Source organism: Caretta caretta, chromosome 6 (genome assembly GCF_965140235.1).
Source record: "Caretta caretta isolate rCarCar2 chromosome 6, rCarCar1.hap1, whole genome shotgun sequence".
Taxonomy (NCBI): domain Eukaryota; kingdom Metazoa; phylum Chordata; order Testudines; family Cheloniidae; genus Caretta; species Caretta caretta.
In genome coordinates this window covers 92,508,125-92,520,722 of record NC_134211.1, presented here as the reverse complement: position 1 = coordinate 92,520,722, position 12,598 = coordinate 92,508,125, and the positions used below count along the sequence as shown (strand labels likewise).

At 48.6% G+C, this 12,598-nt stretch overlaps 1 protein-coding gene across 44 annotated transcripts in view; it reads right to left on the bottom strand.

Moving 5' to 3' along the window:
* Positions 1-12,598, bottom strand: part of NRXN3 (neurexin 3) — a 1,412,371-nt gene that overhangs the window by 486,802 nt on the left and 912,971 nt on the right. For 2 of the 44 annotated variants that reach the window (XM_048852525.2, XM_048852528.2), the window contains exon 1: positions 9,786-10,758. The exons of 38 other annotated variants lie outside the window; for them this stretch is intronic. In XM_048852525.2, the coding sequence (XP_048708482.1) occupies positions 9,786-10,029 (244 nt within the window). In that variant the 5' untranslated portion in view covers positions 10,030-10,758. Of the gene's footprint in view, positions 1-9,785; positions 10,761-12,598 lie in introns of those variants that run through there. 4 more of the 44 variants (XM_048852533.2, XM_048852529.2, XM_048852526.2 and 1 more) reach the window with 4 other exon arrangements.

Genomic DNA, 12,598 nt, shown 5'->3' with positions numbered 1-12,598 from the left:
AGATTTAATATTATAACATTTTGTTTGTTTGGCTCCCCTTGTATGGTTATTACCTGGCAATGGTTAAGCTTATTGCTTCTCTCTTTCCCCGTCCCTTGTGGGCATTTTTTAGGCTTCCCCATTTGCTCTGCAGCAACGCTCCTCGTACCTACGCGAAAGAGCCCTGCAATGCCCAAAAATCCTGTGGGATTTGCGCATCAAGTGGGTTACTAACAGAACAATTGTAATGTGAAAGTGGGGATAGGGAGGTGCTGAATCTGGGGCATATGAGGGTGGCAGCTTGGAAGTGCTGCTCGATCCAGCTTGCTCAGGCGTGCTCTATTCTGGTGCGGTGCCCATGGCATATGAGGCTGACAGCTTGGAGGTGCTGTTCGACCCAGCCTGTTGAGTCCAAGGGCATATGAGGGCAACAGCTTGGAAGTGCTGCTCAACCCTGCCTACTGAGTCCAGGGACATATAAGAGGTCAGCTTGGGAGTGCTGATTAAACCAGCCCTCTCAGATGCGCTCAGTGAGAGTCTCTGATTCTGGGGCTGGAAGGACCTAGCCCTGGTGAACCTAGGTCCTGCAGGATAGGTCCACTGGGAGGGAACTTGCAGAAAGGAGAAGTAGCGCTCCTTATGAGAGCACAAGTGACACAAGCAGTACATTGACAGAATTACAGTCAACGCCCCCCCGCCCCCAGAATAGTAACCCTAATAAATGAATGTACCCCAAAGTAACAGGAAAATCTGGTAACAATTGAGGAGGGTGTAGCTTGTATTTTCTTCCCAGATAATAGTTCTGGAGTAATATCACTTCAAGGGCTGCACAGGATGACAAACTGTCTTTTCTAACACTGTTCAACAAAACCCGCCCATCAAAGAGTAGCTTGAAGCATCACACCACAAGCAAAGGATGGCTGCCTTAATGTCAAACCATGGTCATCAGTGGGGACGGAACCTAGAAAATTCAGCATCAAAACCACAGGCCATCTGTCTAGGTACTTGTATGGCTTCCATCACCATGGTATCTCTACAACTTGAGGTAAAGGAGCAACTCTGGTAGATGCACAATAAGTAGCAGGGTGTTGTGATCCCAGGTGCCAGCCACTAGAAAGAGTTGAGAGCACGTGCAGAGAGACTCCACATAAGCCTTGCCATTCAAGTTCAGACAATTGATTCCTCTAGTAGTCCAATATGATGGTTAGGAGCAGAGCCATGAAAACCAGCCACCCCCACCTATGAGACAACTGCTTTGTCTTGAGAGAATGAATTTAGTCTCCACCCCAGAGGAGGTGCTTCTAGAGCAGGGTTAAGGGCCCCTGATGGGCAACATGGGGGAAGATAGCAGAGCAGAGGCAGGGCAGTGTCCGCTCTGTGACTACCCAGAGGAAGGTCAGTCTGGTGGCACAGCTTGCATGAGTTCTCTATTAAAAAAAAAAAAAAAAACCCCCAACCATAAAGAGCATCCAGGACTCTCTACCATGTGATATTCAAAACAAATGTGCAGGGCTTTCTCCCCCCCCCCCCCCCCCGCAACATCTTATGACGGTCTGCTTCATTCACCCCGCCCTCTTGGCAGCACAGCTGTTGTCATATCTGCTGCAGCTCAAGTTTCTTTCACCCACCCTTTGCCCAACCAACAGGAATGTCAAGAGACAAAAGGTGCAACAGAAAGATGTTAGGGTAAAACCCTAACCCTGGTTCAGTTCAATATTGTCTATCAACCTGCTATGCACATTTAGCAACTACTATCGCTCACACTGAGTTCATTTTCATTTTAATACACCATACAGAAAAGCAGCCCAAATACATATTCCCACATCTAAAGCATATAATCTGTAAACTATAGGAAAAAGCAGATCATTTCCATTAGTTTCTTATGTAGCAAAAACCACAATTTACACCCAAAGCATATAATTATATTCAAATTCTAAAAGACAGTGTTGGAAGTACTTTAAATTCATAGTTTGGGGGAAAGTCACTCAGGGGTATATGCAGTTATGTTTTAATGTGCAAAAACAACACGCACACACAAAAAGAGAGAGCAAGAGAAGTAATTTGAGCAAACGGCGAGGGGGCCGTGGAAAATTACAGACCCACACTCCCAGTGCCTGTCTGGAATTCTGAGCAGCCGGCGTTCCATCATAAAACATTCTTGCTGTTCCTTTGAAAACAACAAAGGTGGCAATTGTGGCTAGACCCCATTCAGACTTCAGAACCACGGCGGAAAACACTGCCAGGCTCTGTGTCCAGAATTCAAAAGTGTCCTTCCTCCTCTTCAGGCAGGGTTCAACCTTGGCTGCTTTTTGGGTTGCCAAAGCACAAGAGTAATAAAGGGACTTTGCACATCTATATTGCTTCCTACCTAGGATCTCAACGCACACTAATGGACATAGCTGCTCAACCCTGCTGGGAGGTAGGTCACCGGTGCTGTCCTCATTTTCAAAAGGTATAGGAAATAAAGCAGAGATAGCGAAAATGAGTTATCCAAGATCACACGACAAGTCAGAGCCACTGGCCAACTTAAAGTTTACAGTGTAAACTTCAAGAGCATCCCTCTGCTTCAAATTTAATATTCACAGAAGCTAGAAAAGAAAAAGATCTATTAGATCTTCCAGTCCACCTCTCTGCCAGTGCAGGATTGATACCCAGGACAATTTAAGCAGAAAGCAGGTCCTCTTAACATCATAGTGAGTGGAAATGGAAAAAGACACAATAGTTCCTATGCAGTCCACTTCCCAGCCAAGACAATATTCAGTATTGCAGTATATTCCCCAGTGCTTTGATCAATTCTGTGTTAAATTACTCAAGCTATGGGACTTCCACCACCACCCCTGGATGAATACTCTCCACTTTTAAATTTTCCAGCAAGAGATGCCTCTCTCCCATACCAGCTCCTGCCTGAAGTGACTGTGGAGTGTGGACTATAATGCTTATGACATCACATGTTATTACGGAGACAATCATAACATTGCTTAAGTATTTTGATGCCACTGTAGCAGGATGAAGGGAAAAAAAAAGCTGCCTGATGACTAACAAAATTTCCTTTAGTAATTAGTTACAGTGGAAGAGAAAATGATAACTGTAACATATAGGGTGACTGGACAGCAAATGTGAAAAATCGGGATGGGGGTATGTAAGAAAACCTATGTAAGCCTATGTAAGAAAAAGACCCAAAAATCGGGACTGTCCTTATAAAATCGGGACATCTGGTCACCCTACTAACATAGGAATGTTAAAGATTGTCATTTTATTTTTGTAATGATGATTGTATAGTGTGAGTGTGAGAGTGTGAGTGTCTTCCAAAGTAGCAGAAAACTGTTTTACAACCTAAAACTGATAAACAGACTACACATCCATACTACCTATCTTTGAAACACAGCCATCTCTGGAATGGAACATAGCAGCTGTTTCACAGCTCAGAGCAACACTAACAAAAAGCAGAGAAGATTGCGTGAAGAACCACTCACCAGCTAACTCAGCGGGAAATATAGGGAGAAAGAAAGCCCTGACTTAATTATGATTCAGGACTAACACACCTCACTCTTGCAAAGTGTGCCACCGGATTTTTAATAAGACTAAGGAATCAGAAACTTTGTACATCTCTTCTGAAAGGGGGCACCTCCAGCAGCACAGCGCCCCCTAGCACCATGATGGAGTCATAGTTCAGAATTAACTCAGAGCGCGGAGGGTCGTTTACTAAAACAATACCGTCTGGTCCCAGCAGCACCTCAAGTTTTTCTTGCTTGGTACGGTGACTCAGGAACCCCTTAATGCCAACTGGCAAAGGGGTTACAGGAATGTCCTGATTCTGGTAGGTACATTCTCGTTCACCAAAGAATGCCATGTGAGGTCTTAAATGAAAGTGTGGGTTCCACTGGTCATTAATATCATTGTGAGATATATGTATAGATACATGTAAGGAGTTATATTTACTGAAAATATGTTTTACAGGCATCGTTGGCTAACAGGTTTTCTGTCAGACAAGAGAGGTTATTCACCTGTCTGTCGGGTGCAAAATAAGCACTTTAAGCTAACACAATTAATGTCCATTTACATACAAAAACAGCAGAGAAATGTGAAGTCAACAGGGAAGCAGCACACAGGAAAAATAAGCCATGAGCGTTGGGGGGAGGTTATCCTGACTCTGGGTACATATGAACTTTAGGGATATAAGAAGGCAAAGACAACACCCCTTTATCCTGTACATAAGTAAACTGGCAGTGCGTTTACATTCATGAAAATGAGATCTCAACCAACCTTGGTTGAAAGGCTGCAGAAGATATTGGTTGAAATAAAACTTCTTTCGACAAGAAAAGCGGCAAAGAGTCCTGTGGCACCTTACAGACTAACAGATGTACTGGAGCATAAGCTTTCGTGGGTGAATACCCACTTCGTCAGATGCATGTCTGATGTGCATCTGACGAAATAGGTATTCACTCACAAAAACTTATGCTCCAGTACGTCTGTTAGTCTATAAGGTGCCACAGGACTCTTTGCTGCTTTTACAGAACCAGACTAACACAGCTACCCCTCTGATATTTAGACAAGAAGTTTACCTGTTAAATTTAGTCTCTAGAAAGCATGTTATGATTTTGTTTTAGATGTAGCTATTTGTATCCAATATTCTCACTCATTCAGGAGGTAATGTATGATAATAAAACTTATTGTTGTTTTCACTATGAATCTCTCTCAGGGCTGTTATATTAAGCTGGGGCTGATCCTGACTTAGTCATATAAACTGGTGTGTACATTAGTCCTTCAGGGACTGCAGATCTGGCATTTCTGTGAGTGTTCAGTGCATAAAGGCACTGGACACTACAGGGGAACACTTCAAATGCTATGGATTAGGAACCAAGTCACTGGCTGAATTGTCTGGGGAAGGCAGTAGGGAGGGTACTAGCAGAATTTTCATTAGCAGATCTAGAGGAGAAGCCAGAACTAGAATAGTAGGAAGTGCAGGTCAGAACTGGGGTTCATTGGCAGAGCTGTGTGGGAAGCTTGCACAGCACTGATTTGGGATTAGTTCCTCATTTGCATAAACACTAGTTTTCACTCACCAACTGAAAAAAAAGAAATTAGCAACATTACAACCCTCATAAATGCTTCATGTAAAGGGACTACAAATGACAGGACTTGAGAAGTGACTAAGGCCTCCGAGTTGCCACCTACAAGTTCTGGTGACTCCTCACTGCCAATCCTCACAAGAAGCCCTCGCATTACACCGTGACTCGCTCTGCAGTTTGAACAAGCCTGGTCCTTGCAAGGTAAAAAACACACCTCTTCCCCAGCCACCCCTGCTGAGCAGATTCTGAGGGCCTGGCCCTCCTGCACATGGCGTCACGAAAACAGCTCTGCATACCCCCCGATTTGCTGAGGAGGGGGAGATAAAAATATGGCTGGAGGGAGAAAAGGAGAAACCGAATTAATTAATTCATCACCAAGACAAAATACACACAAATCTTATTTTATCTGCCAACCAGTGGCATGCATTATTCAGCTGCCTAGTGCAGGCAAAGAAAAAAACAGAGCAAGGGACTGCAAGCCACTGATGCAGGCTTTGGGGAAGCAGCTCACCCAGCAGGGAGCTAAGCAGCTTCATAGCCCTCCCTCCCCACCCCCCGATTAGCTGATCTGGAGTGGATGAAACGTTGCCATATCTGGGCTGCAGATAAACTGACCGAGAACTTAAATGCGCTATGGACTTCTTTTCCTACCTCAAAAGCTTTCCCTCATGACAGAGATCCCACTCTGCTTTGGAAGGTCCACACACAGAATGTGGCATTGTTTTTCTAGGCAAACCTTTGTTTGCTCACCTGCTGACACAGGTGTGCACCTGGCACAGAGAATCATTATAAAGAGACCAGCTCCTCTATATACTATGCTGTGCCAAGTTTCAACATTCACAGGTTGCAGCAAAGAATGTGGTAAAGCAGCAGCTTGGAAATTTCAGCATTAATACTTATAATACTCGCACTGAGCAGATTGCCAGCTCAGGTCTCCATCCTGCACCACCTAAGTCAATGGAAGTTTTGCCACTGATTTCTGTGGAAGCCCAAAAGCAGCCCCAAACAAAGGCATAGGGGGACATCTATTCACTTATCTAGAGAGCTATACATGATGGCTGCCTCTTATGGGACAGGTTTTCCACACTGATTAACAGTTTCCGGTGTCTGTTACTTGCATATGCATACAAAGACTGAGGTGCATAAGAGACTCAGCAGAGGTTGAGGAGACCAAGTTCCTTCCAAAACTGACCTCTGGATAGTCACAGCTTGGTTTAGGCAGCACAGATGGGGCACTCGGGATGGAAAGGCTCTGAAGGGCTAAACTGCTTGGGGATTTGAGGCCTGAGCCTGCCCCAACTATCAATTTCAACTGGATCAGGATTAGGCCCTTTAGTTTCATCCACCAAAGAAGAAATCAAAATCCCAGAAGACACAGACAGCCTCTTTTCACACACATACACACGCAAACACACCCCCACCTCCCTGAGTTCTGACTCTGCAAAGCTGTCACAGGTCCAAATTCCAAGTGCCTCTATTGTACAACAAGAAAGGAAAACACAGATATAAACCAAGCCTGTGTTTTGGTAAAAGACCAGCTGTCTTCATGGTCCCTTTCTCCTCTCTCACTCTTGCTCATTCCCACAGGGGGTTCCATGCCAACCTTCTTGTATGGTACGATTTAGGGCGGGGGTGGAATCTCAGGCTGGCTCATGTGTTGGCATCAACTCACGGAGCCTTCCACTTCCCTTGCCTTGTTACTGAAATGAGGGAGCAAGGAAAATGCCCCAAGTCCCTGAACGAAGCTGAAGACAGCTTTTATCTTCCACTGGATTGGTGAAGCTGGAAAAAGGGCTCACAGTGACAGCTCTAGAGCAGAAAGGAAGCTATTTACACCCTCATGAACCATTCCCTGCCACCTTATATCAGGGCTACCCAATAAAACATTTTGCTCCATATGTTAAATCCTCACTCACATGTGGTCTATGAACCAAACTTCTCCTCTGCCTCCCCAGAAATTGACACACATTCAGCTGAAGAGGTAGGGCTAGAGGACAAAGAGGACAGACAGAGGTGCTGGAAGTACGGGTGCTAGCCCTGGCTTGAAGTGGTTTCCATCATATACAGGGTTTACAGTTTGGTTCAATGGCTCTCAGCACCCCAAATGGCTCTCACTATACAAATTGTTCCAGCACCCCTGGACACAGGGTGCTCTGGATGAGGAGGGGCAGGGTACCTGTTACAGCTGTTGGATAGACTGGGTTGGAGAGAAGGGAAGCCAGTGACTGGAAGAGAAGGGGATGCTATGGGCCAGGACTGAGCGCCAGCAGAGCTGTGGTAGGGATCAGGACTGGGATAGAAGAGGGTACATTGGTAGAGCTGTACACAAGGTGCAAGAATAGAATAGCTGGGAGTGCTGCAGGTCAGAGATGCATTGGGAGAGCTGTAGCAGGAAGCCCAGAATGGGAATAGCAGGGGGTGGTACATAACAGGGCTAAACTGCCATTATGTGGGGATTCAGGATTGAAGACACAGCAGTGCTGCAGGTCAGGATGGTGCATGGCCAAATCTGTAGATATGGGTAGGTTGAAAAAAAACTCTCATCATCAGCCTCAAAATTGAAGGAAAGCAAATCTAGACACTGCGCACAGAGCCAATCAATGCCACCTATTGAACTCCATCCCCATCCACTGAACTGAGCTTCAGATGAGTTTATTATTAATTATTATTATTATTATTAACCACGCTTATTATGGTAGTGCCTAAGGACCAGCCAAGAAGGGGGCCCCACTGTGCTAGGCACTGTACAAACAGAACAGTCGACAGTCCCTATCCCGAAGAACTCACGATCTAAATAGAGCCTGGGTGGAGCAAGGGGTGGAAATGTGGGAACACACCGTGAACAAAGGGATAGCAGTGACAGAAACAGTGCTGGTGCTCCGGTCATTTCCCAGCCTTCAGCGATATGCCAGCGCTGCCTTGGCCTGGGTAGAGGTAAGATGCTAAAGAGCCTGGAATCCACACCTTGACCCCCTGCCCTGGGGTTGCAACTTTCAGCTGCAGCTCTGGAGAAACTCCTTCCAAAAGGCCAGGCACTCAGCTGCCTGGGCCTCCCTGACCCCTGCCCAGATCCTCGCTGCAAACCGGCGGGCAGGTTTAGAGGGCGCTGAGCACTTGCCGCAGGGGAGGGAAAGGTGCGCCGGGGTGGGAGCGGGGAAGAAGCGGCTTGACTCGCCCGGGCCGGGCGAACGAGGAGGAGCGGTGAGAGCAGCACAGGGCAGAGCGCGCGGCTGCCGAGGAATCCAGCTCTGCTCCCGCACTCCCGTTTATCCCTCCCCCGGCCGGGGAACGCGGGGAACCGGGAGCAGCACAGGCCCCCCTGCCTGGCAGGTTTACACCGGCTCAGCGTTGCTCAGCACGCCAGGGAGCACAAGGACTGTCCAAGCAAGCCTGCCTCCCCGCCTTTCACCGCGCTGCTCTCCCTTCTTTCCGGCCTCAGTTCTCCCTCCTCCCCCGCTCGCTCTGCCGGGCTGCATTTACATGCAGTTCCTATTACTGCCTCTCCCCAGGTTTTCAGGGAGCCAATACCAGCCACAGCAGGGACCCAGCATCAAGAGCAACCGTTTCCCTTTACAGGCTCCCAGCTGCTTGACAACTTCATCAGATAACATTGAGAGACAGCGAGCGAGCGCCAGCCACAGCTGGCATCTTCCCCCCCCCCCCTTGTAGCTTCTGACACCTCCCCAGCGCCCAGGGCTAGCGTGCAGCGGGGAAAGGGGGCATGCAGTAATCCGGGTCCTAAACACACCAGAGAGGGTTAGGGCAGGTCCCCGGAGAAGACCCTCTGCTATGGGGGCTACTGGGCATCACCCACGCTGTACCGCGCCGCCTTCTTAAAGAAGGGGCAAACTATCATCCCCTTCGAACTTGCTATACCAAGTCCAGCCCTCAGACCTTCACTAACTGCCGTTTTGTGGAGACGGTGCCCGATTACATAGCATATGGCCAGATAGGTACACGTAAATGGACTCTGCCCCCCTCCCGTCAGGATGTGTGACTATGTACACACCCAATACACACACACAGCTCCCCTCCAAACACACATGGATTCGAAATGTCAGTTTCCCTGCAGAGAGGGGGTGTGTGACACACACACACACTGATGCTATGGGACCAGCATGTCCTAACCTACAGCAGGGCAAATGGAATCTGCTAATGCAGACCCATGCAGAGTCATGATCCAAGCTTCCCACTTCAGCATCAACAGAGGCAGAGTCGCAGTACATGAACAGAGCGCTCTCGGATTTCAGGAAGATCTGCTGTCAAACATTAGGCTGCCCAAAGCAGCCTGATCACACCGCCGCCGGCTCCGGCCCCCCCAGGACCCAGCCCCCTCCGCAAGAAGAGTGGCCGGGTCAATTGCACTCCCAGTCCCAATTGCCGGCTGGCAAGCTACGTGGGACTTTTCTCACAGCCCCGACGCCGCTAGCGGTAAGTCCCTCCGGCTTCCCAGCCTGGGAGTGGGGCTCACGGCTGGGCAGCCAAGGGTAAACCCCCCAAAACAGGGCAGCTCTGATCTGCCTGCAGAAGTTGGTAGTTTTAAGGAGGTTATTCATAAAAGCGGGTTTTTTGGGGGGGGATGGGGGGTGATAGAGGTAAATAAAAGGGGATTGGGAGTACGGGAGAGAAAAAAATACGCCCGCAAGAGAAAGTCACAAATTCTATTCTCAAGCCCCCCGCCCCCTACATACAGCTGTTCTCAAAAAAGGGTTAGAAGGAAACAGAGCGAGAACCCACCGTGTCCTCCTCGTAGGGAGACAGGCGAGCGGTAGATAGAAATAGGCACAGAGTGGTGCTTGCTGCCGTGGAAATGATGCTCATGCTGAGCCTGAGACACAGACGAGGAAGAGGAGGCAGAAGAAGCCACGTTAGAGGAACTCCAAACCGAGCTGACGATACATCCCCAAAAGAGGGAGCACATCCACAGGGTCCAGGCGGGGTGGCGTCCTGGGCAGATGCTGGGGTCTATTCTCAGGTGCATGGTCAATGCACTGGGCACCTACCGACGGGGAGTTTGAATTCCAGCCGGGAAGACAGAATACGGTTCATGATGTCAAGGGGCCCATCCTAGCAGAAGGGAGAGTCACTTCCAAGGTGGGAGGGTGTGTGTGGTGGGACGGGAGCAGAGGGGAATGCGGGGGGAAAGGTTAACAAACAACCACACTCAAAAATTAAAGGTCGATGTTTCCCAGGGCTGGCTCTACTGTGCCAGGAACCCTGCTGCAGCACCAAACCGCCAGGAGGGACCAGGAAAGGCACACATGTCAGGAAGAAGGATCCTGGATCTCTCGCTTGTCAGGTTCCTCCAGGATCATAGATGACTTTCCCTGTCTGTGATCCTTGCCTCTCACTTAACAGGAGAAGGGCAAAAGAAAAAATAGCTAGAGACCCCAGGAAGGTTTTTGATTTTTACCCCAATTAAAAGGGGGTTCTGTTGCTTCTCCACTACCAAGTGTTGCAATGCAGAATCGCTAGGCGGACACACACAAATCTGGATGGTTACCCTCCTTCCTCTGCATCCAGGCGGCAGGGAACTCAGTGAGAGAGAGAGAGAGAGAGAGAGAGAGAAGAGGAAAAGAGCAGGGGAAGAGGAAAGAAGTCCAGAATCCACAGGAGAGGCACAGAGAGCCTTAGGTGGAGCAGGATGCTCAGGGGGCAGCTCACTAAGTGAAGGCGACCAGGAAGCCCAGGTGAAGTGAAGAGAGGACTTAGGGAGCCAAATTCACAAATGGGCGAGCCGCACGCAAATAGGCTCACTCAAGAGAGCGAATCAGTGAAGCCCAAACACTCTGCAGAGGCAATGGCTGGCTCCTGAGAAAGGAGGGGCTGGAATAGGGGGCTGGCGTCCCACCCCCTCCATTCACATACATCTTTCTCTCACTCACGCACGTCCCCTCCCTCTCTCTCTCTCTCTTCCTGGAATCTACTCTGGCTAATGATGCTTCCTGAACGGCTATTTTCCTTATACTGAAATCATAATGTAAGTCACAATTAGCCTCACTAGGGCCAATGCAGGATTGTCCCCTGAAGTCCATTTATTATTGCAAACAAATACACAATAAAAATCAATCAAAAAGAGACAAAAGTCATGAAACCAAAGCCAAGAGCCAATCCCCATGCAGGCATAGGAAGAAAATCAATTGCTGATACTGACCCAGACTTTTCCGCCTCAGAACCTCCAAGTTTAAAGGGATGGTTCTTGAAAGGAGTATCCAAGCACATCCTCTCATCTGTCTGTCTAACTGAGAATGCACCTGTCCCCAGCCTCCAGCATTCGCGGCGCTTCAGTATAAATGGTGGCAACGAAGAGTCGAACCACACAAACGGAGTTGGGAGCCTGATTTTCAGACATGCTGAGCACCTACAACTCCAACTGAAGCCAGTGGGAGAGTCAGGTACTTAGCAAACCTGAAAGAGAGAGTGTGTGTGTGTTTCCGTCCTCCTGAGGTGAAATCAGGGTGGACACTTCGCCTAGTCTATAGATACACAGGGGCGAGATGATGGGACATTCCCGAGCCCCCGCCGGGCAACTGGGCACATTCCAATCCCATCTCATCCCTTTGCGAATGACTCTGGAATAGAATTACAGGGTTTGTATCCCCAGTCACTGCGAGGAGGAAGGAAGAGACGAGGCATCTTCCTAACACAGGGGAAAGAGCTGAGAGCAAAGCAGGAGGACAGGAGGGGAAAAGCCTTTTCTCTGAAACTCCAATACGGAGAGTGGGAGCCGGCAAGATTCGTCAGCCTGGCCTGTGGTCTCGACACCCAGCCTTCCGATCAAAAGGAGAGAAACTGTCTCCCCTCTCTGCCCCCGTTTGTTTGACATCTACAATGTGCCAGCAGCGAAGGGGAGGGGGAAAGGGAGAGAAAAGAGCAGGGGAGGGGAGAGACACTGCCAAATGCGGTGGCCATCTGTGACACAGGGAGGAGGTTTACATCGGCTCTTCCTCAATCGGATCCCACCGACGGTCTGCACAGCTCAGGAATGATGCACCAGTGACTGGGCAGAGAGGGACTCTTCGGCGTGCGGGCCATGCAGTCTAACTTTGTAGGAACGCTATAGGAAGCAACAACGCGGCATAACACTGCTTTGAAGAGATCTAGAGAGTTCGCAACAGTAGCGGAGGGGGAAGAGTGAAATTGCCAGGGGCAGGCTGTTGTGTGGGGAAATAGGTTTTCTGCTGTGATTTGAAATTAGTCGGAAGAATGGACGGGCTGTACAGATGCAATCTACTGCAGATGCAGAGCAGAAGACTCTCCCCCCAGCAGCTTTAAGCACAGTACATAAGCACATATAACAACGCCCTTTATTAACTGAAGTACCTTCCTAGCTTTTGGATATTCTTTGCTAGATAAAGGCGTATGTGCCTTCAACTACCTTCTTGCACCAGAGCCATGTCGCAACCTGGGATAACTGTGCTCATTAAACATCTACATTGCTTTTATACAATGGTGTCTGTTATGTTTCTGCAACAGTGGGCTGCGTCCAAACCAGTGTGTTTGCACTGAACCCTCAGGGAGCCAGAACCTTAGCCAAATGGTCAGATTCT